The sequence below is a fragment of the Vombatus ursinus genome, unplaced genomic scaffold (assembly GCF_900497805.2).
Source record: "Vombatus ursinus unplaced genomic scaffold, bare-nosed wombat genome assembly UNPS02012122.1, whole genome shotgun sequence".
Taxonomy (NCBI): Eukaryota; Metazoa; Chordata; class Mammalia; order Diprotodontia; family Vombatidae; genus Vombatus; species Vombatus ursinus.
Window position 1 is genome coordinate 604272 of NW_020951900.1, and position 20137 is coordinate 624408.

The 20137-nt window shown below is 48.5% G+C and overlaps 1 protein-coding gene across 9 annotated transcripts in view; it reads right to left on the reverse strand.

Annotated features, from left to right (window-relative positions):
* The window catches only part of CUX2 (cut like homeobox 2), a 377819-nt gene that overhangs the window by 17933 nt on the left and 339749 nt on the right, over positions 1-20137 (reverse strand). For all 9 annotated transcript variants that reach the window (XM_027857392.1, XM_027857397.1, XM_027857393.1 and 6 more), the window contains 8 exons: positions 18033-18224; positions 16612-16670; positions 15443-15491; positions 15252-15351; positions 13585-14244; positions 12046-12147; positions 8717-9519; positions 7296-7455 (listed from right to left, as the gene is read on the reverse strand). In XM_027857392.1, coding sequence (XP_027713193.1) covers positions 7296-7455; positions 8717-9519; positions 12046-12147; positions 13585-14244; positions 15252-15351; positions 15443-15491; positions 16612-16670; positions 18033-18224 — 2125 coding nt within the window. The remainder of the gene's footprint in view (positions 1-7295; positions 7456-8716; positions 9520-12045; positions 12148-13584; positions 14245-15251; positions 15352-15442; positions 15492-16611; positions 16671-18032; positions 18225-20137) is intronic.

Sequence of the window (20137 nt, forward strand, 5' to 3'; positions counted from 1 at the left end):
AGAGAGAGAGAGAGAGAGAGAGAGAGAGAGAGAGAGAGAGAGAGAGGAAAGGGAGAGGAGGGACAGACAGACAGATAGACAGTCTCTGAGAGATTTTCTCTTCTGCTTAAGAATTCCAAGAAGACAAATACAGAAGTGTCTGGAATATTTATTATGCACAATGCGGGCATTTCTAATGAGGCGAGTTAATTAAAATAAGAGATGTGACAAAGGGTTCCTTGGCAAGCGGAAGGAATAGTCCTCCTCCCCCACATGCGGCTCAGGGTCCCCAGCCCCCCTGCAGCTCACTTTCCATTTCCATGGACACTGGTCCCTCTGGGGAGGCCCGCTAGGTGATGTGGGTGTGGTCTGAAATAGGGGGAAAATCAGAGGATGAAGTGAGAGAGGGGAGTTCCGGGACGGATCAGGGAGGGACAGAGATGGAGCTCTCCTCTCCATCCGGGGAGAGGTGGATGAACAGTCCCAGAGGGGAGGTCATGTGGAGCAATCCTGAAATATTAGTAACAGGCGGCCAATGTGCAGAAGATTCTCCAGGATCCAATCACAAGGCTGGAAAGGACTGCGGAGTCCTGTGTCCCATCCCTCTGCCTCGAGGCTAACCCATCTGGGCCAGCTGGGGATTTATCTATCTTCATTTCAAAGCCTTCAAGGAAGGAGTAATCCCGCCTGCCCCTGGAGCTGTGAGACAGCCAGCTGTGAAGCCTCTTTAAGGGAAAGGCCCTTCTGCTGAGCTTCACATCTGGAATGCAGCCAAACACTCCAGGGCCCGGCATGCAGCTGAGTGAGTCTGCTGCCAATCTGGGGCATTGTCTGGGGCTCACTTGGTCCCCGCAGGCTTCCTGAGCACTTTGCTTGATGTAGGCTCTTCTGGGTGGGAGACATCTGCTCTTAGCAAACAGAATGTCAAGGTCAAGAGAATCCAGAACCCAATTCTCTGATGCAACAGCTCACCACCTGTGTGACCTTGGGCAAACCCACTACTCTAGAGGCCTCAGTTTCTCCATCTGTAAAATGAGGGGAATCAAACTAGGGTACCTCTGAGATCCCTTCCAGCTAGGTGATACAGTGGAGTTAGGAAGACCTGAGTTCAAATCCAGCTTCAGACACTTACTAGCTGTGTGACCTTGGGCAAGTCACTTACCTTCTCTCTGCCTCATTTTCCTCAGCTATAAAATTCCTAATAACAACACCTACCTCTCAGGGTTGTTGAGAGTAGAAAAATGAGATGGTAGTTGTAAAGTGTCTTGCAAACCTTAAAGTGCTAAGTAAATGCTATTATTATTATTTCTATAATACTATGAATCCTGATCTCCTCATGCTCTCTTGAATCCCCAATTACTTTTCAGATAAATTTCTGAACCCAATCATAACCCTCCTCCTTGTAGTGGGAAATTGATTTCTTAAAATGCAATATGACTTGACATTTATTGTCCTTAAATTTCATTGCATATTTCACCCAAAGTTCCATCCTGTCTATATATTTTCATTTTATTTTTTTTTTTAGGCAATTGGGGTTAAGTGACTTGCCTAGGGTCACACATCTAGTAAGTGTCAAGTGTTTGGTCTGAGGCCATATTTGAACTCAAGTCCTCCTGACTTCAGGGCCGGTGCTCTATCCACTATGCCACCTAGCTGCTCCTTTTCTATACCTTTTTGAAACTCAGTTCATTCAGGACATTAACTTTCCTTCTTAGCTTGTGCCATCTGCAAAGTTCATGACCATGCTCTATACTTTTATCTAAGGCATTGGGACTTGTGTCTTGGGGTCATCGTGTGTGTGTGTGTGTGTGTGTGTGTGTGTGTGTGTGTGGTCTGAACCTGTGATTTTGATCGGTGTAGGAAACTCCAGACTTGAAAACTCCATCCAGGAATACAGATCAATCTTTTCCTGTCTCCACATCTTTGTTCTTAACATCTTCCCACCCTAAGAATGTCTTTCCTGTCTCTCCAAACCTTCCCCCATCTTCAGAGTCCTTCCACCTACCTCTGAAGCCTTCCATGACTGCTCTTGGCCACAGGAATAACAGTAATAATATCTTTCATTTCTATAGTGTTTTAAGGCTGACACCACTCTTTTATCAACTATGGGAGGCAAGGTGTGAATATTATTATCCCCATTTTACAGATGAGGAAACCGGGACTCGGAGAAATAATAGGGTTCTGAGTTTAGAGATAGATGGGGCCTTAGTAGTCAATAGGTTTAATCCCTTCATTTTATGGATTAAGAAACTGAGGCACAAAGAGAAGTGACTTGCCTAGGGTCACATGGTTAATAAATGTCAGAGCTTGGATTTGAATTCAGACCCCTTGATCCAAAAGCTTTTTGAATCCCAGGACATTGCCTCTCTATTCTAAACTCCAAGAGCACTTGTCTGTACTCCTCACTTGGGAATTCTTCATGCACTACTTTGTAATATCTCTCATACTTTTGTATTAATTTCAGGTTAACGTGGGGCTAAGTATGTGTCCATGGTTCTGCCCCTCAGTTTGTTGTTATTGTGATTGAGTCATTTTAGTCGTATCTGACTCTCTGTGACTCTATCTGGAGCTTTCTTGGCATAGATACTGGAGTGCTTTGCCATTTCTTTCTTTAACTTATTTTACAGATGAGGAAACTGAGGCAAACAGGGTGAAGTGGCTTGCCCAGGGTCACACAGCTAGTACAATGCCTGAGGCTGGATTTGAACGCAGGTTCTCCTGACTCCAGGTCCAGTGCTCTATCCACTGAACCACCTAGCTGCCCCATTAAAAAATGGGGATGTGATTGTTCAGTCATGTCTGACTCTTCGTGACCCCAATTGGGATTTTCTTGATATTGTAAAGTTGACCATCCACTGAGCGTCACAAGTACAAGATGGGGGAGTACAAGATGGCTAGACAGCAGCTCATCTGAAAAACATCTGTGAGTACCTTCCATGGACTGCAAGCACAGCATGACTCAGCTGTCACACAACCCAGAGAACAAATGCAATATTAAACTGAACCACATTCCTTATAGGAGGCAGTGTCCAGGACCAGGCTGGTAACAGTCCCACTGTCCTCTCTGTTGGTCTGGCCATATCTGCATGGGGTTCTCTGTTCTATTCTGGGGGCCACATATTACAAAGGACACTGATAATTTGAGAGTGTCCATAGGAAGGGGTCTTCTTTTGTCTCTTTTTGTATCCCTAGAACTTAGCACAATGCCTGGCACATTTTTGTTGTGTTCAACTCTTTATAATTCTATTTGGGGTTTTCTGTAAAGATACTAGAAGGGTTTGCTATTTCCTTCTCCAATTCATTTTATAGATGAGGAAACTGAGGCAAATGAGATTAGGCGACTTGCCCAGGCTCACACAGCTGGTAAGTGTTTGAGGCTGGATTTGAACTCTTGAAGATCAGTCTTCCTGATTCCAAGCCTGTGTTCGATGCATTATGGTGCCACCTAGCGGCTCCACTTTATTATTGTCAGTCCTATATTCTAGCCTATTAAGACTTTTTGGAACCCATTTTTCATCACTGACTTTTCTGACCAGCTTGTGTCCTATGCACATCTGATAAGTATAAAATTCATGCCTTTGTTCAAGTCATTGGTACTTGTATCTAGGTGTCATCTTCCATTTTTTGGTTTAGACTTGTGATTTTATCAGTGTAGGGAATTCCAGGTGTGAAAACTCCCTCCAGTGAGGAGGGAGTCAGCAACTTCTCTGTAGCCTATAGGATTAGAGAGTTGGAGGTGGAGGGTGGACATTGATCAGTTAAATGACTTGTCCAAGGTCACCCAGAGCTTCCTACCTCCAAAGTCAGCCTCTATCCACTATTCTACAGTTGTCTCCTCTATCAGACTATAAAGTAAGCTCCTTGAGGGCAGGAACTATGTATTATACTTTGTGATATCACCCACTATACTTAGGGGTAAAGGTGGCACACCTGGGGCAGCTAGGAGGCCTGGTGCATTGAGTGTTTGGCCTGGAGTAAGGAAGACCTGAGTTCAAATCTGGTCTGGGACATTTCCTAGCTGTGTGACCCTGGGCAAGTCACTTCACCCTGTTTGCCTCAGTTTCCTCATCTGTAAAATGAGACGGAAATGGTGACCCACTCCAGTGTCTCTGCCAAGAAAATCCCAAATGGGTCATGAAGCGTCAGATACAACTAAAAATGACTAAACAAAAGTAACAAAAGGTGGCCCAATGGATAGAGCAGTGGACCTAGAGTCAGGAAGACCTGAGTTCAAATCCCAGCCTCAGAGACCTTCTAGCTGTGTAATCCTGAGCAAGTTACTTAATGTCTCTCAGTCTCAGTTTCCTCATCTGTAAAATGAGGATAACAATAATACTTACATGGTTGTTGCGGGGATAAAATCAGGTAATATTTGTAAAGTGCTTTTCAAACCTTAAATCTATTGTCATATATTAAAATGCCAGCTGTTACAAAATATTTATTGATTTGACTTACCAATCTTCTCTCCCTTGTCTCCCAGTATTTGAAGCATAGAATCTCTATTTTTTTTTTTTTGTGAGGCAATTGGGGCTAAGTGACTTGCCCAAGCTAATACGTGTCAAGTGTTTGGTCTGAGGCTGGATTTGAACTCAGGTCCTCCTGACTTCAGGGCTGGTGCTCTATCCACTGTGCCACCTAGCTGCCCCTTGAAGCATAGAATCTTTAAGGAAGTGTCTACCCTGTCCAATCTGATCTACATCTATAAGGCAGCGATATAGGGCAGTGATGTGCCCTCGAGACAAATGTAAGACTCTTCTGACCTGATGCGTATTGACTTCACATTTCTGTATACTCTGTGATTTATTATTTTAAAGGGCAAATTTGGGACTCTCATATCTATCTAGCCCAAAGCGCTAGATGGTTTATGTAGGAATGGTCCAGTTGTACTGCCCTGTACTTTAACAGGACCCATTTTTAGTGGGCCATATTAAAGACACGTCCATTTCTAAGTCAATGGACAAATCCCTCCATTCCCTCCTCACTTCTGGGCTGTGTCACCTCTTCCTTTTGGAGGCAGCGTCCACATCTATCCGTCTTTCATTTCCTTTGCTCCCCCTTTAGGCCAAGGGAAATCCATCTCCCGCTGTCCTTTGTGGGCTCTGGGTTGGCTCATACCCAAGGATGGGTTCCTGCCTCAGTAGGGAACATATAAGATGATGCCCGACTGAGGCAGAATTTGGCTTCAGTTCCAGGCATCCCATTGTAGGAAGGCCATTGATAAGCTGACAGGGCTTCTGAGGGTCATGGAATCACAGGATGATAGATTCAGAGCTCGATGAGACCGTCGGTCCAAACACTTCCCTTAAAGGCAGGTGACCAGAGCCCTGAATTCATGCCATGTGTGGACTGCTTCAAGAAAATGGGGAAGAGATGAGTGATGGAACATGCTAGTTGGTGACCAGATTCTAAGGGACTGTCACACAGAAGAGGGGTGTGGCTTGTCCTGTTTGTCCCCCGAGAGGACAGAACTAGGAACAATGCATTGATTGAAGCTGCCAAAAAGGCAGATTTTGGCTTGATGTAAGGGAGAGCTAACCAGAGGAGCTGTCCAGCTAGGAAGATCCCGCAAGTAACCCAGGTCTTCCTGTAGAGGGCAGTGTGGTGCAACAAAACGACAACCCAGTCACTTGAAAGACAAGTGTTGGAATCCCATTTTTTGAGTGGTATAAGCATGTCCCATCCTCATCCGTAAAATGGGGTGGGCTGGACTAGATGGCTGAGAGCAGGAGTTCGTAGCCTTTTGAGAATCATGGGCCCCTTTGGCAATCTGGTGAAATCTATGGACCCTTCCTCAGAAGCACTTTTTATCATTATTTTTTAAAAAAGCATAGAGATCTTTTCTTTTTTTCCCAGTCCCAAATTCACTCCTTCCCCCCTACCTCTCCCCTACCCAGTGAGAAGGCAAAAACCCCTCAAACCTAACAAATACATATAGTCATGCAAAATACATGTTGGCATTAGCCATGTTGGAATGTTACTAAAATGCACAAAATAAAACACATAGGATTCCAAGAGTATCCAATTATATTGAAACACAGAAATCAGAATATATAAAAAAAAACCCCAACAAGAAATTCTGGGACTCCAGGTAAAAGCTGTAAGGTCTGAATCAAAGTCTAGGATCCTCTGGGCATCAGTTTCCTCATCTGTAAAATGAGAAGGTTGGACCAGAAGGTTTTGCAGGTCCTTTTTAGGTCTTTCATTTGGATTCTGTCTGTTTCTCTCCCAATCTCTGCTCGATTTTTTTTTTTTTGGACATTCTGTCTCATCCAGGCAAATAGGTAGCCCAGTGGATAGAGTGCTTGGCTTAGAGTCAAGAAGACCTGAGTTCAAATCCTGCCTCAGATATTTGCTAGCTGTGTGAAATTAGGCAAAACACTTTATCCATCCACAAAATGGGGATAGTAGCACCTACCCCTCAGGGATGTTGTGGGGGTTGAGTGCCAGAACACATGGAGAGTGCTGAGCAAAGCTTAAGGTGCTACGTGTTGGCTATTATTATTATTCTGACTATCACAGAATCAGGAAATTTCAGAATTGGATGAGACTGCAGGGGACATTTAGTCCAGTCTATGACTAAGCTAGGGGCAGCTAGGTGGCGCTGCAGTGGATAGAATGTTGCCCCTCGAGTCAGTAGGACCTGAGTTCAAATCTGACCTCAGACCCTGGGCAAGTCACTTAACCCTGTTTGCCTCAGTTTCCTCATCTGTAAAATGAACTGAAGAAGGAGATGGAGAACCACTCTAGTATCTCGGTCAAGAAAATCCCAAATGGGGTCATGAAGAGTCAGACATGACTGAAATGACTGAACAATAGCGGTAATGACGAGCTACCACAACCCTAACAAGTGGGCTTCCAGGCTCTGCTTGAAGACACTTCCCTCCTCTCCTTAGGAAAGGGGAACTCACTACCTGATAAGGCAGCCCCCTCCATTTTAAAATCTACTTAGATTCGCCACTGAGGTCCTGGTAATGTCTAGTCTGAATTCCTGACCACCTAGTCCCATCTCTTCTTCCTCTATTCATAACCCATTTCCAGAGATCACCATCTGTTGTCTTTGAAATGAGAGGGAGTAGAATTGGCGTGGGATTCAGAGGACCCGGGTTCAAATCCTGCCCCAATCTTGTTTACCGCCTGTGTGTCCTTAAGTCATTGGGCCTCAGTTTCCCTACCTGTAAAATGGCAGGGTTGACCTAGAAGCCCTCTGAGGCGTCTTCTGGCTCTACAGCTATGATCCTATGAGGTAGAAGGTCTGAGGCTCTGGGCCAGGACCCAATCTCTGTCCTGCCTGGCTCCCACCAGCCCCTGGGACTTACCCTGGGTGGGGTTGGGCTGCTGGCTGATGCCCTGGCCCAGCTGGTCCGTGAGCCAGAGTTGCATTCGGATAAATGGCTCACGCCCCTTCTGTGTCAGCTTGCTCCACGGCTTGGGTCGGGACAGCATGTCACTCACGCTGCCTTGGGACAAGCCCAGCACCTGGGGGATGGGGAGGAGGGACAGTCAGCAGTGTCATGGTGGTCAAGCTCTCCCACCCCCTCTTGGCTCAACCCGGGCCATTCTCAGGCCCACTAAAGGGGACTTTAGGGCTGCTCTGGGAGAAGGTCCCCTGGATGGAACAGCACTCTAGGTTGGCCTGGGGACCTGGTCCTTTGTGGTCTCTACTGGAACAGAGAACCCTGGGGGCATTAAGCTCAGGCTCATAAGAGAGTCTATATTTCCCCTGCTCTTCAAGAATGCAAGCTTCTTGAAGACAGGTTTTCATTTTTGTTTTTGTAGCTCCAGCGGTGAGCACATGGTAGGTACTTTGTAAATGTGTTTTGAACGAATGAATAAAGGTAGTATCCCTCCAGTAGAATGTACACTTCTTGAGGGCAGGGACTGTCTTACCATTGTCTTTTTGTCCCCAGTGCCCAACACAGAGGCAGATACATAGTAGAACACATAGTAGGTACTCAATAAATGTTTGTGAGTTCATTGACTGATAAATACACATGTTTCCCCTTATAAAGTTTAAGTTCCTTGAGGGCAGGGACTGTCTCATTTTTGTATTTGTATCCCCAGTGCCCAGCAGAGGAGCCAGCACATAGTAGGCCCTTTATAAATGTTTGCAGATTAATTGATCAATTGATCGACAAATGGGCATATTTTCTCCCCTTACAGAATATAAGCTCCTTGGGGGCAGGAACTATCTCACCTTTGTCTTTTTATCCCCAGTGCCTAGTAGAATGCCTGGCTCAGAACTCAATAAACACTTGTTGAATTGAGTTGAGTTCGGCCGGCTCTTAGTACCTGGGGTGCTGGAAGAAGGAGATCCACATCTCCATCCACCAAAATCCTTGGCACTCCCTCCAAGCTCCATCCAGATCCAAATATTTCCTGCCAGGACCTTCTGGATTTCTGTAGACAAGCCAATGGCCCATGGTGAATCTAGGCAGAAACTGAAAGCCTTGGCAGCCCCGGCCCTTTAAAGGGGAATTCTTTCAAAAGGGGGTCCCCAGGCCCTTCCCAGGACCATGGCCTTTGGACGGTGGCATATGGGGGAGCATGTTGTAGACCCTCCTTTACAGGTTGTCTCCTCCAATTAGAGAGTGTAAGCTTCTGGAGGGAGAGCACTCAATCTTCTGTTTCTATCCTTGATGGTGACTATATCTCAGTGCCCGGCGCATAGTCAGTGCCTTTCTTGCATATTCCATTTCATTCCCCTGCCCACCATGGAGCCTGGCGTGGTAGCCCTTACCTTCTCTCCAAAGATCCTCTGGCAGATGCCATTCTTGGCCAGCTTCTCCTTGACCTGTCGGGTCAGCTCCAGCGTGTCTACCTCCCGGTACATGTACATCTCGTACTGCTCTGGGGTCAGGGGGGGCACGGTGGGCTTCAGAGTCCGGGGCACATAAGCCGGGTAGTAGGCCAGCCGTCCACCGCCAGGCGGCTCAGAGCTGGCCCCCTCCAGCTTCATCTCGCCCACCTTGGGTAGCTCGTCCTCCCCGTTGGTGACTGCCGGGGCCTCCTCCTCAGTCACCAGGGCCTCCCCAGGCTCTCCCCGGGGCCATGGCCTCCCGTTGGCTTGGCTGGAGTAGCTGGAGGAAGAGGAGGAGAGGGATGGCGAGACTGACGTGTAGGGCCGACTGAGGACGCTGCGTTCTGAGGCCCAGTGCTGGTCGAAGTAGGAGCCAGCGTCGCCGATCTCAGACTTGACCTTGCGGATGATGCTCTGGACAAAGGCCGCGGGGGACAGGACAGTGAGGGGGGTCTGAGTGGCGCTGCTGCTGGTCACACCCAGCCCCGCCGGCCCATCCTCCTGCTTGATGTAGGCCTGGACGATGTTCTGGCTCACAGCAGCTAGCGTAGGGCGCTCGGTGGGCGAGGGGGGCACTGAGCGCCCCCCGCCGCGGCTGGATGACTCCATCTCCAGAAGGGCCTGCTGCTGGGCCTGCATCTCCCGCCGCGCCTGCTCCAGGATGCTCTTAATGGCGTCTTCTGAGGTGCTGGTGTTGGTGCCGTTGGGGACGCTGAGTGGGATGGAGGGGTTCTTGGCCTCACCTGTGCAGGGTGTGAGAGGGGGAAGACAGAGGTGGTGGAGGTTGGGAAGGACAGTTCACCCTCTCAGTCACTTTCCCCCCAGGCTCTGGTTCAGCTCAAGGGGCCAATACAGTAATTTCTTAATTATACACCTTATGAATTACCCACTTGGTGAATTGTTTTAATTCCAGACCGAGTTAGGGAGGCCACAGCCCTGCAAAGTGGGTTGGGAGAACTGGGGTCTAGCCTTGGTGTTACTAATGACTAGCTATGTGACTGGGCAAGCTACTGCCCTCCTCTGAATTTTAGGTTCTCCATCTCTGAAATGAGGGGGCCCTCACTCCAAACCTGTGGTTCCTTGTTCTGTGGGGAACATCGGCTGTACCCTGTAGCCAGCCTTACCTTCTTGAATGTTTTGGAGTGAATGTGGAGTCTCTATCCCATCACATCTAGCCTAATGTCTGGGTACATAGGGTCTGACCAGGCTAGAGTAGAAGCTCCTTGTAGGCAGGCACTGTTTTGTATTTGTCTTTCTAACCCCAGCTCTGAGCACAGGGTTTGGCAGTGGAGTGGTACTGGAGCTAGGATTTCATTGATACAGCCCAGGTGTGTCAAACTCAAAGAGAAACAGATCCCTTGAAGGCACCTTAGAAAACCACAAACTCACATTATCTATATTGTATTGTATTTTTAGAAAAACATTTTGTCATTACTGACCTCCCTGGCTTTCTTTAAGTCCCAACTAAAATTCCACCTTCTGCAGGAATCCTTTCTTAACTTCTCTTAATTCCTTCTGTTAATTATTCCCTTTTTATCCTGTCTATAGCTTGCTTTGCATATATGTGTTTGCATGCTGTCTCCCCCATTAGACTGTAAGCTGCTTGAGGGCAGGGACTGTCTTTTGCCTCTTTTTGTATCTCCAGAGCTTAGCACAGTGCCTGGCACATAGTAGGCACTTAATAAATGTTTATTGACTAAGTTACATTTTAATCTGATTCGGGCTACTTTAGCCTGGAGTTTGACTCTTCTGGTATAGAGAACTCTCAGTGAGGACACTTTTTCCCAGTGCAGATCAGGCCCTGCTCTGAAACTTAGTTCTGAAGATTCGCCTGGAACACAGAGAGGGTAGATTACTTGCCCAAGGCCACACTGCTAGTATGTGGTGGAGGCAGGATTTGAACCGAGGACTTCCTAACATGGAAACTAGCTCTCTGCTCACTCATTCTCTCGACAATTTAAATGTTTGCTTGGCTGACTGATATTTTACATTCGGGATATTTGTTAAACTGACTTGTTGAAGAAGGGTCCAATGACAAGAAGAAGGATGGTGTAGACTGGAGAAAAGAAGGCTGGATTTAAGAGCCAAAGTGGGCCAACTATGTACCACACTTCTCCAGGCCTCGGTTTCCTGCTCTAACAAATAGGGACTGAACTAGAATGGTCTCTAGGGCCCCTTTCAGCTTTTATCCCCGCCATGAAAGCCCTGGGGGTCTCTCTGAGGCTCTCTGTTTTCCCACCCAAAGACTAAAGCCTGTCTTTTTCCAAAGTCCAGGCTCTGAGATCCGAGATGGCGGAAGAGCAGCTCCCATCAAAGGTTTTGGAAGCACTGGGTGTTCACAGTGCAGCTGGTATCCACCAGGGGGCAGCAGACACCACCAAACTAAATGGATCCCCCTGAAAACTCAGGTTTTTGGGATCTCAATCTCTTTCATTTGACAGGGGAGGAAAGTGAGGCCACGGTCACAAGGAACTCAGGCAGGATTTGAATTCAGGTCTTATTCCTCAAGTGCCACTGAAGTAGTTGAAACAGGGTTATGCCCAGCGATTTCTGAGTCTCCAGGTAGACTAAGGTGGGCTTTCAGGGAAGGTCCCCTGACCCTAGGATTCTTTGCCCACCCTAGGATCCTTGAAGCCCACAATATTTTCCCAGAGGGCCTAGCATGCTCTTAGTCCCTCAGGCTTGGAACTTTGGAGTCATCTTCCATTTTGGCCAACCTCTGCCCACTTCCCCGTCCCATCAGTTGCCATATGCCCCAGCTGTATCTCCACAGTGTCCCAACCTTTGTTTCCACCCCACTATGGATGAGGCTACTTACTACCAAACTGGCCCATTGCCCTCTGGGCTCTCCCCTTTCTAACCCATTCTTCACACCTCAATGATTTTCTGCAGAAACAGGACCGACCAGGTCACTAGCCTAGTCAAACACCTCCAGTGACTTCCTGCTGCCTAGCCAGTATAATGATGGGATATCATTGGCAGCAGAACAGAAGCTCCTTGAAGGCAGGAACTGTTCTGTCTCATCGTCTATCTCTCTCTTTCTCTTTCTCCCACTCTGTGCCTCTCCCCGCTGTCTATTTCTCTGTCTCTCCCACTCTGTGTCTCTTCCTCTTCCTCTCACATTGTCTGTCTCTTTCTCTCTCCTTCAGTGTTCACAAATACTTTACACCGGCCCAGGTTCCCACAGAGAGAGTGGCTTTCAGAGGTAGGCCTCCAAGACACCTCACAGAGAGGCTGGAGGGGGCAGAGGGGATACCATTCACACTCACCTCCCTTCTGGGACTCGATTTCCTTCTTTGCTTGCTCCAAGATGTTTTTGATGGCATCATCCGAGCCTGTCTCGGGCGTCCGGATCCTTGGGGTGATGCTGCCTGGTCAGAGGTGAGAAGAGATCTGTCACAGGGGGCCCAGTGGGGGACCCGTCTGGTCTGCTGCTGTCCAGGAGTCACCGCGCGTAAGACCAGCTCCTGTTCGGGCCTAGTCTGGCAGGGAATCCTGGCAACTCATAGGGAAGACTGGGGTGGGGAAGATAAACTAAAGCAAACAGGTCTTTGTTGAGGGCCTACTAAGCGTTGTCAGCTCTCTGGCATTTTGCTTCTGAGGGACAAGGAGAGGAAAGCATTAGATAGTGGCAAAACCAAGTGTCACATGGGTTCTACTGATGAGGGAGATGGCCTTCTTCTCTCTTCTGACACTGCCCTCACCTTGGTGCAAGCCCTTGTCTCCCCATACCTGGACGACTGTAACAAATTGCCAATGGGTCTCCTGCCTCGTCTCCTGTCTCTCCACGCTATGATCCAGCCTCCACTCAGCTGCCAAAGTGATCTCCCTAAAGTTCAGATCTAACCATGTCATTCCCCTACACAACAACCCTCAAAAGCTCCCTATTACCTTCAGCATCAAATGTTAAAAATCCTCTGAATGACTTTTAAAGTCCTTCATAACCTGGCCTCTTCTTACATTTCCAGTTTCCTTATACCTTATTTCCCCTTTCACAAACTCTCTCTGATCCAGTGACCCTGGTCATCTGGCTGCTCCCCACATAAGACATGCTGGGTGTTTGGACTGGCTGTCCCTCGTGCCGAGGGTGCTCGTCCTCCTCGCTCTTCTCTGCCTCCTGACTTCCTTCCAGACTTAGCTCAGATGTCACCTTCAGCAGGCGGCCTTTCCCAGTCTCCCAAGATCCCAGTGCCTTCCATCTACTCGGTATACAAGAGATGCTCAATACATGTTTCTTGATTTGATTTCTACCTAACTGAGTAAGGTGCTAAATTAGATAAATTCCCCCATTAGAATCTAAACTCATCTCAAGCAGGAAATATTTTGTTTCTGTCTTTGTATCCCCAATACTTAGTACAGGGCTTGGCACACAGCGGGAGCTTACTAAATGCTTACTGAACTGACCTGAATTGAAGGATTTTAGCTCAGGCGTCTCTATCAGGCTCTTCCTGATTCCTTGATCCCCTTAGTTGTTAGTGTTTTACTCATATCTCCCTCACTCCCTGAAATGTATTTTGTAATTACTTAAATTATTGTCCCTCCCCTAAGCGGAATGTAAGCTCCTTGAGGGTAGGGGCTGTTTTTGTTTCTGTCTTTATATAACTTCATGTTACTTTGTATATGTTTGTATTGCCTTAACTGTGTTCATGTTGCTTTCTCCCAAAACAATGTAAACTCTTTTTGAGCGCAGGGGATTATTTCTATTTTTTTGGGGGAAATGTTTGTTGGATTGAAATGAATTGACTTGGCTCGAGAGAGTGGCCTGGTTGGCGGCCCATTGGAAGACGGCGGGTGGGTAGCTCACTCACCTCGCTGGCGCACCTGAATGGTCCTCAGTGCTAGCACGTTCTGCTCATCGGATAGGAACTGCTTCATCTTGATGAAGGGCTCCTTGCCCTTCACCGTGAGCTTCCTCCAGGGCTTGGGCCGGGCCAGGATCTCACTGACCGAGCCCTGGGACAGACCGAGCACGTAGTGGCCGAACACCCGCTGCCCGATATTATGTTTCAGCAGCTGTTCTTTCACCTGGAAGGCAATCTCTGCCGTGTCCAGCTGCTCCTCATCCACTGTGGTGCTCTCCACCTGGTCCCCAGGAGGCCCGGGGGTTGTGGCATCAGTGCTGGCAGGCGGGTTCGGGGGGGCCGGGGGCGGTGGGGGCTTGGCATTGTAGAAGGCCGGCGGGAACACCAGCAGGCCCCCACCTTCACCCTTGAATGCTGGGGGCATCATTGGCTTGGGGAGTAGGGCCTCCCCTGGAAGCCTCTCGCTGGTGCCCAGACTAGGGAAGGGGGACAGGGAGAAAGTCCTTTGGCCTTCTTGCCCCAAGCCAGGGCCCAGCAGGGACTGGACAGGGCTGGGGGAGATGGGGTCTTCTGGCCCTGAAGGATGAGGCATCTGCTGGGGGGAGGGGTAGGACTGGTCTGTTCCCAGAGAGTCTTTGACAGAATCATCTTCAGAATGATCCTCCTCTAGAGAATAAAGAGGGAGGGGAGCTATCGGGGCCAAGGCCAGTGGGTTCCTCCCCAGGGAGGCCAACCCTCTCACCCCTAGAATCTTTGCAATTTTCCAAGATGCTTTTATCTCCCATCATTTCATTTGATCCTTGCTTATAACGAACCCATGAGGTAAGCAGGGCAGGGGTTATCCTATCCATTTTACAGATATGGAGACTGGGGCATAAAGAAATCAAGAAACATACTCCCGAGATAACTGGTACAGGATGGAGACTGAGGAATGACTCCTTTGGTGAGTGTTCCCCACCCTAACCTCACCCCACATTTACTGTCTTTCCAATGGGACTCAGTTTCCCCACCTGGAAAATGGGGTGAGGTGGGTAGCAATAAATGTGTACAGAGAGGGAAAGGGTGTTAAAGGAGACAGAAGGGTTTGATCAGTGGTGAGATGAGCCTGGGGACTTAAGCTGAGCTCTTAGGAGGCTGTAGGGACACGGGAAAGGGGGAGGGTTTAGAGTCAGGGGCCTGGAGGTTAAATTCTAACTTTACATCTTGCTATTTGTGTGACCTTGGGGGACTCATTTCCTTTCTATGGGCCTGTTTCCTACTCTGCAAAATGAGGCCTATAGACTAGGTGACCTCAGAAGTCTCTGCCAGATCTAAATTGATGACCCTATGGTCCTGGGACTTTGGGTCTCAGTTTCCTCATCTGTAAAACAGAGGTGTGGATGATCTCCATGCCCCCTTCCAGGTCTAGAGGGGTGATCCCCAAGTTCTCAGATTGACACAGATGTTTTGGTCTGAATTGATTAGCCTTGTGGCCATATGAGAGGAGGGAGTTACAGTCTGACCTTGTGGCCTAATGGTGTGGGCCCTCCCCAGACTCATTTCTCTGGCTCACGTGCCAGGAAGAAGTTCCCAGGGGGAGTGAAAAGTGCAGAAGGGCAACCAGGGCCCTTGCAGGAGTGGGCTCCTGCCCCCTCCCCATGGTCCCTGTACTCTGCAGGGCCCTTCATTCCTACCAGTGCTGGCCAGAAGGCTTGGTTTTTCCAGGAGGAATTTCTGGCCAGGAAAGAATCCATCCTTTCCTATCATCAAGGCATCCTCGGGCTTGGCCATGCTCTGTAGAGACAACACCCCAAGTGGGATGAGTTAGGCTAAATTCGGTCCTGGAAATTTTTCTCCCTTCCCAGGCAGAGATAGAGATGCTTACCTGGGAGAGGCTGCAGGTGCTGGAGGCCAATTTCATTGCTTTCAGGATGCTGCCAGAGAGAGGGGAAACCACCTGGTGTTAGAGCCACTGGGGGGTCCTGTCCCAAGTTTGGGGGAAGGACCCCTAACTTGGCCAATTGTCTTTCCCACAGGATCAAAGCTTTGACTACTAGACATGGTCTGCCCCCCCCCCCCATCCCGACTCCAGGGCCACCCTAAGTGGCAGGTGCTTGGAAAGACCCACACATTCCCAAATGCCTCCCCACAGGAGGGGATAATAATCTAACTAGCTAATGGACCTAATATTCACCAGGGGCTACTTGATGCGGATCCCCTGAATGAGAACAGGATCCCGTTTGATGTGGGGGGATGGGAAAAGAGACTCCGCATGGGAGCCCACTGATGCAGGGAGAAAGCTGAGGGCGTGGCATGCCAGCTGGGACCAGTGCTCTGGGCAGTCACAGACCGCCAGGAGGGTCCATGCGCGGTGAGAAGGGGACCCTCCGAAGGGTAAGGATGCGTCCAAGTGGGAGAGAGAAAGGCACTGAGAAACTTGGCCCACTTCACGGTTCTTCCAGGAATGAACTCTATGCTGTTATTCCTTACTCCAAGCAGAGAAAAGAAAGAGAGAAGAGAGATGAGAGAAGAAAGAAAAGAGGAATGAGGAGAGTGAGGAGAGAGAGATGGAAGGAGAGAGGAAAGAAGAGAGGAGAAAGGAGAAAGAAGAGGAAAAGAGAGAAGAGGAAAGAAAAGATAGATGAGAGAGAAAAAAGAGGAAAAGGGAGAAGGAGAAAGAAGAGAGGATAGAGGAGAATGATGAAAGATGGAAGGAGAGAGGAGATGAAAGGAGAAAGAAAAGAGAGAAGAAGAGATAAATAGTAAGAAAAAGAGAAGAAAAGAAGAGATGACAGAGTAAAGAGAAAGGAGGAGAAAGAAAACAGAAAATAGGAGAGATAAGAATGAAGAGAGGAGTGAGGAAAGAGTAGAGAGAAGAGTTAAGAGAGAGAGAAGAGAGAAGAGAGAAAAAGAGGAGATGGAAGGAGAAAGGAGAGAGAAAAATGACGAGAGGAAGGAGGAAAGGGAGGGGAGAGGTAGCTAGCCCTCTCCCCACCAGCCCAGGGCTCTTCTCTGGAGAAAGGTGGACGGCCGCCATGACCCTGCTCAACGTACCTCAGCTCTGTTTTAATCTCCTCGTAGTCAGACTGAGCCTGGAGCTTCTCCTCCAACTTCTGAAACAATAAACCCCAAAAGCAGAGTTGGTGAGGCTCGTGGCAGACGGCTGGGGATCTCCACAGCCCCAGAAGAAGGCCTGTCTCGACCTGAGCTCCATCTGTGAGTATTTCCATGGTCCTCTCAGAGTCCTTATCTCTGACTCTGGGGCTTGGCCTCAGAGGAGGGAATTCCATCCCAAGGCCAAACATCAGCCACTTCCTTGGCTATCCTTGGAACCTAGATCCTACACCTGGGATGCAGCCCAGAGGTCATTTAGTCACACTCCCTTGCTGCACAGGTGACTCACAAGCGACTTGCCTGTAGTCACTGAGGTAGCAAGTTCAGAGGCAGTATTTAGACCCAGGTGTTCAGAGCTAGAGTTCTGCCTAATGGACCCTATTGAGGGAGGTGAGTGAATCTCTTTTGGGAGACCGAGGCATCCGAGACAGCTCACCAACGTAATTCAACCACTATTTATTAACTACCTACTGTATGCAGAGAGCTTTGGGGAGGTGGGGAAAGAATGTTAGATGAGACATAATCTTTGCCTTCATGGGGCCCATGGGCCAGAGTTGGGACAATTCACACTAACAGGGAGACCTGTAATAGTACAATTTGTCTATATGTAAACATCAAATTGCATGCCGTCCTGGGGTGGGGGGAGGGAAGAGATGGGGAGAAAATTTGGAACTCGAAATCTTACGGAAGTGAATGTTGAAAACTAAAAATAAGTAAATAAATAAATAGTACGATTTGGAGAGGGATAAACTGGCCACATGAGGTCTGCAGAGGGAAAATGTCTTCAATAAATTCCTTTTTTGACCAGATTTGTGATTTCATTGGTATGGGGCTTCCCCAAGCCCCTTGTACCATCACACTTAAGAGAATGATCTGGGCTGCCATGACATCAGGCAACTTGCTTAGGGTGGCAGTCAGAGGTGGGCCTGGGGCTTAGGTCTCCTCAACTACAAGGCCAGCTCTCTTGCTTGGCTATCATAAAGAACATAAACTATTATGACTGTTCCCCTTGGGCATCTCTTTTGGGGAAGCCACTGAGGGTCTCAACCACAGTCTCAAGGTCAAAGCCAGGTTTCAATGTCTTCCTAACGATGAGAGTGGTCCCAAAGTGGATCTGGTTGCCTTGGGAAGTGGGGGGGCTTTCCCTCCCTGGAGGTCTTCAAGCAGAGGCTGGGAGATCACTTTTGGGGGATGATGTAAGAGGATTATCTGGGGGGGGGGTTGGATAAGACAGCCACCAAAGTCCCTCCCAACTTTGAGATCTATGCTTTTGTGACCTGAGACCCTCCCCCTGCCTGCACATCTGCCCTTGGCCTCGCAGACCCCTCTCTGGAGACTCCTCACCGCAGGCTGGCACCTACTTCGATGGCCTCAGTCTTGGCGGTCAGCTGCCGCTCCAGATCGGCTATCTGATTGGCTGATGTCTCCTCTAGCTCCTGGAGTGAGTTCTGGAGTTGCTGGATGTCCTTCAGAAGCCGCAGGATCTCCCGGTCCTTAGAGGCCAGGGCAGCCTCCAGCCTGGGTCCAGAGCACAGGGCATAGTTGACCTTATCCTGAGAGCAGAGATGGGTTTTACTCTCTTGGAGGGGAGCAGGACTCTTGGGGAGGGGGAGGGAGAGGGATGGGGGCAGCCAGTTACTTGAATTTTAAAGCACGAAGTCTACACGGAGACTGACATGGTTCCAGTCCTGCTATAGACTGCAACCCTCTACATCAGCATACGAGTCAATTCCCACCTCCGTGCCTTTGCCTCTGCTGCTCCCTGTCTGACTAGGATTATGGCGGGCAAATTGACCAATCAGAGAATCTGATTTCCTTTCTTTGACCGTATTGCTGCCTCGTCTCTTGTGGCGTATTTGGGTTAGGGCCGCCATTGCTACCTGAAATTAGAAGGAGACTCTGGGGCTTAAGGCCCCTCCTCAAAGACTCATCGCAGCTCCCTACAAATGTCTACGTCTTCCATTCTCAGGGAGAAGTCCCATATCATCAAATCTCAGCTCTGGAGCTGCAAAGAATATCAAAGTCCATCTTGTCCAAGTCCCTCATTTTACAAAGGAGGAAACTGAGGCGCAGGGAGGCATCTGGCTCAAATTCCAGAAATATCTCCATTGCACCCCCAAGTTCAGTGGTTTCTGGCTTCTGAATTCTGAGAATCTGCTATGGGGGGGGGTGGAGAAGAGAAAAAGGGAGGGGAAGAGAGGGGGAGGGAGGGGTGGCACAGTCCTAGGCAAGGGTTCCAGGCTAACAAACACAACAGGTGTCAAGGAAAAAAAAAAGGCTATTCTGCAGGGAAGATAAATGCCGATTGAAACAGGAAATGGATGTCATTAATACATTAAATTAATTAGCATTGAGGTTCACTGTTCGATGAAAAAAACCCTACCCCCCCCAAACCGGCCAAGTTCCTAGTGGCTGATTAGTACGGTTGTTTGCTGGGATTCAAGGGGGCTAATTAAGAATCATTGGCAGAAATCAGGCTGAAGAATGCACCCCCCCCCCCACTTTCCTCCCTCATTCATACACAGACTCGGGGGCAAATGCAGAGAAACGCAAGCATATAGGGACACACTCCGGACAGACACACAGATGTGGACGTGCCCACGCCTATACACACACAGAGAGGCAGAGAGGAAATCATCCAGGCATGGACTTAACAGGCAAGCAGATGTGGCCCTACACTTCTATACGTGGACTGATCAGTTAATTAGCATTTATTAGGTGCCTATAATATGCCAGACACTGGGGTTACACAGACAGAAGTAAAATTGTTCCTGCCTGCAGGGAGTTGACAGTCTAGCTGGAGGGGACAATGCAGGGTTGTATTCTGGAGCTGGGAAGGACCTTAATAGATGATCCAGTCCAACATTTTACAGACGAGGAAACTGAGGCCTGGAGAAGTGACTTAACCAAGGTCACACAGGTAGTAAATGCTTTAAGTGTTTGAAGTCCAGTGTACCTATCAATCATAACAAACCATCTATCTATCTATCTATCTATCTGTCTGTCTGTCTATCTCCATCTCTCTCTCTCTCTCTCTCTCTCTATACACACATATATACATATACATATACATATGTGTGTGCATATATATACACACACAGAAGAATACTTACAATATGAATACAAAGTGATTTTGCTTGGGGAAAGGAAATTTGTCAGGGAAGAGGAAATCAGAGCAGGTTTCACATACAGGTGCACTTGACCTGAGCCTAGAAGGCAACTAGGTATCCTGGGAGATTGAGGTGAGGAGGAAGAGATGTGGAGACCCCAGCCCATGCTGATACACCTTAAACAGGTAAGCAGACCCTGCTACACACACACACACACACACACACACATTCCTACAGGAGTGAGAATGTGAAGACCCACCTTATACCCAAAGATGCTGAGGCACACTCATGTACAGGTACACACACACACACACACACACACACACACACACACACACACAGAAATGCCGATGCGC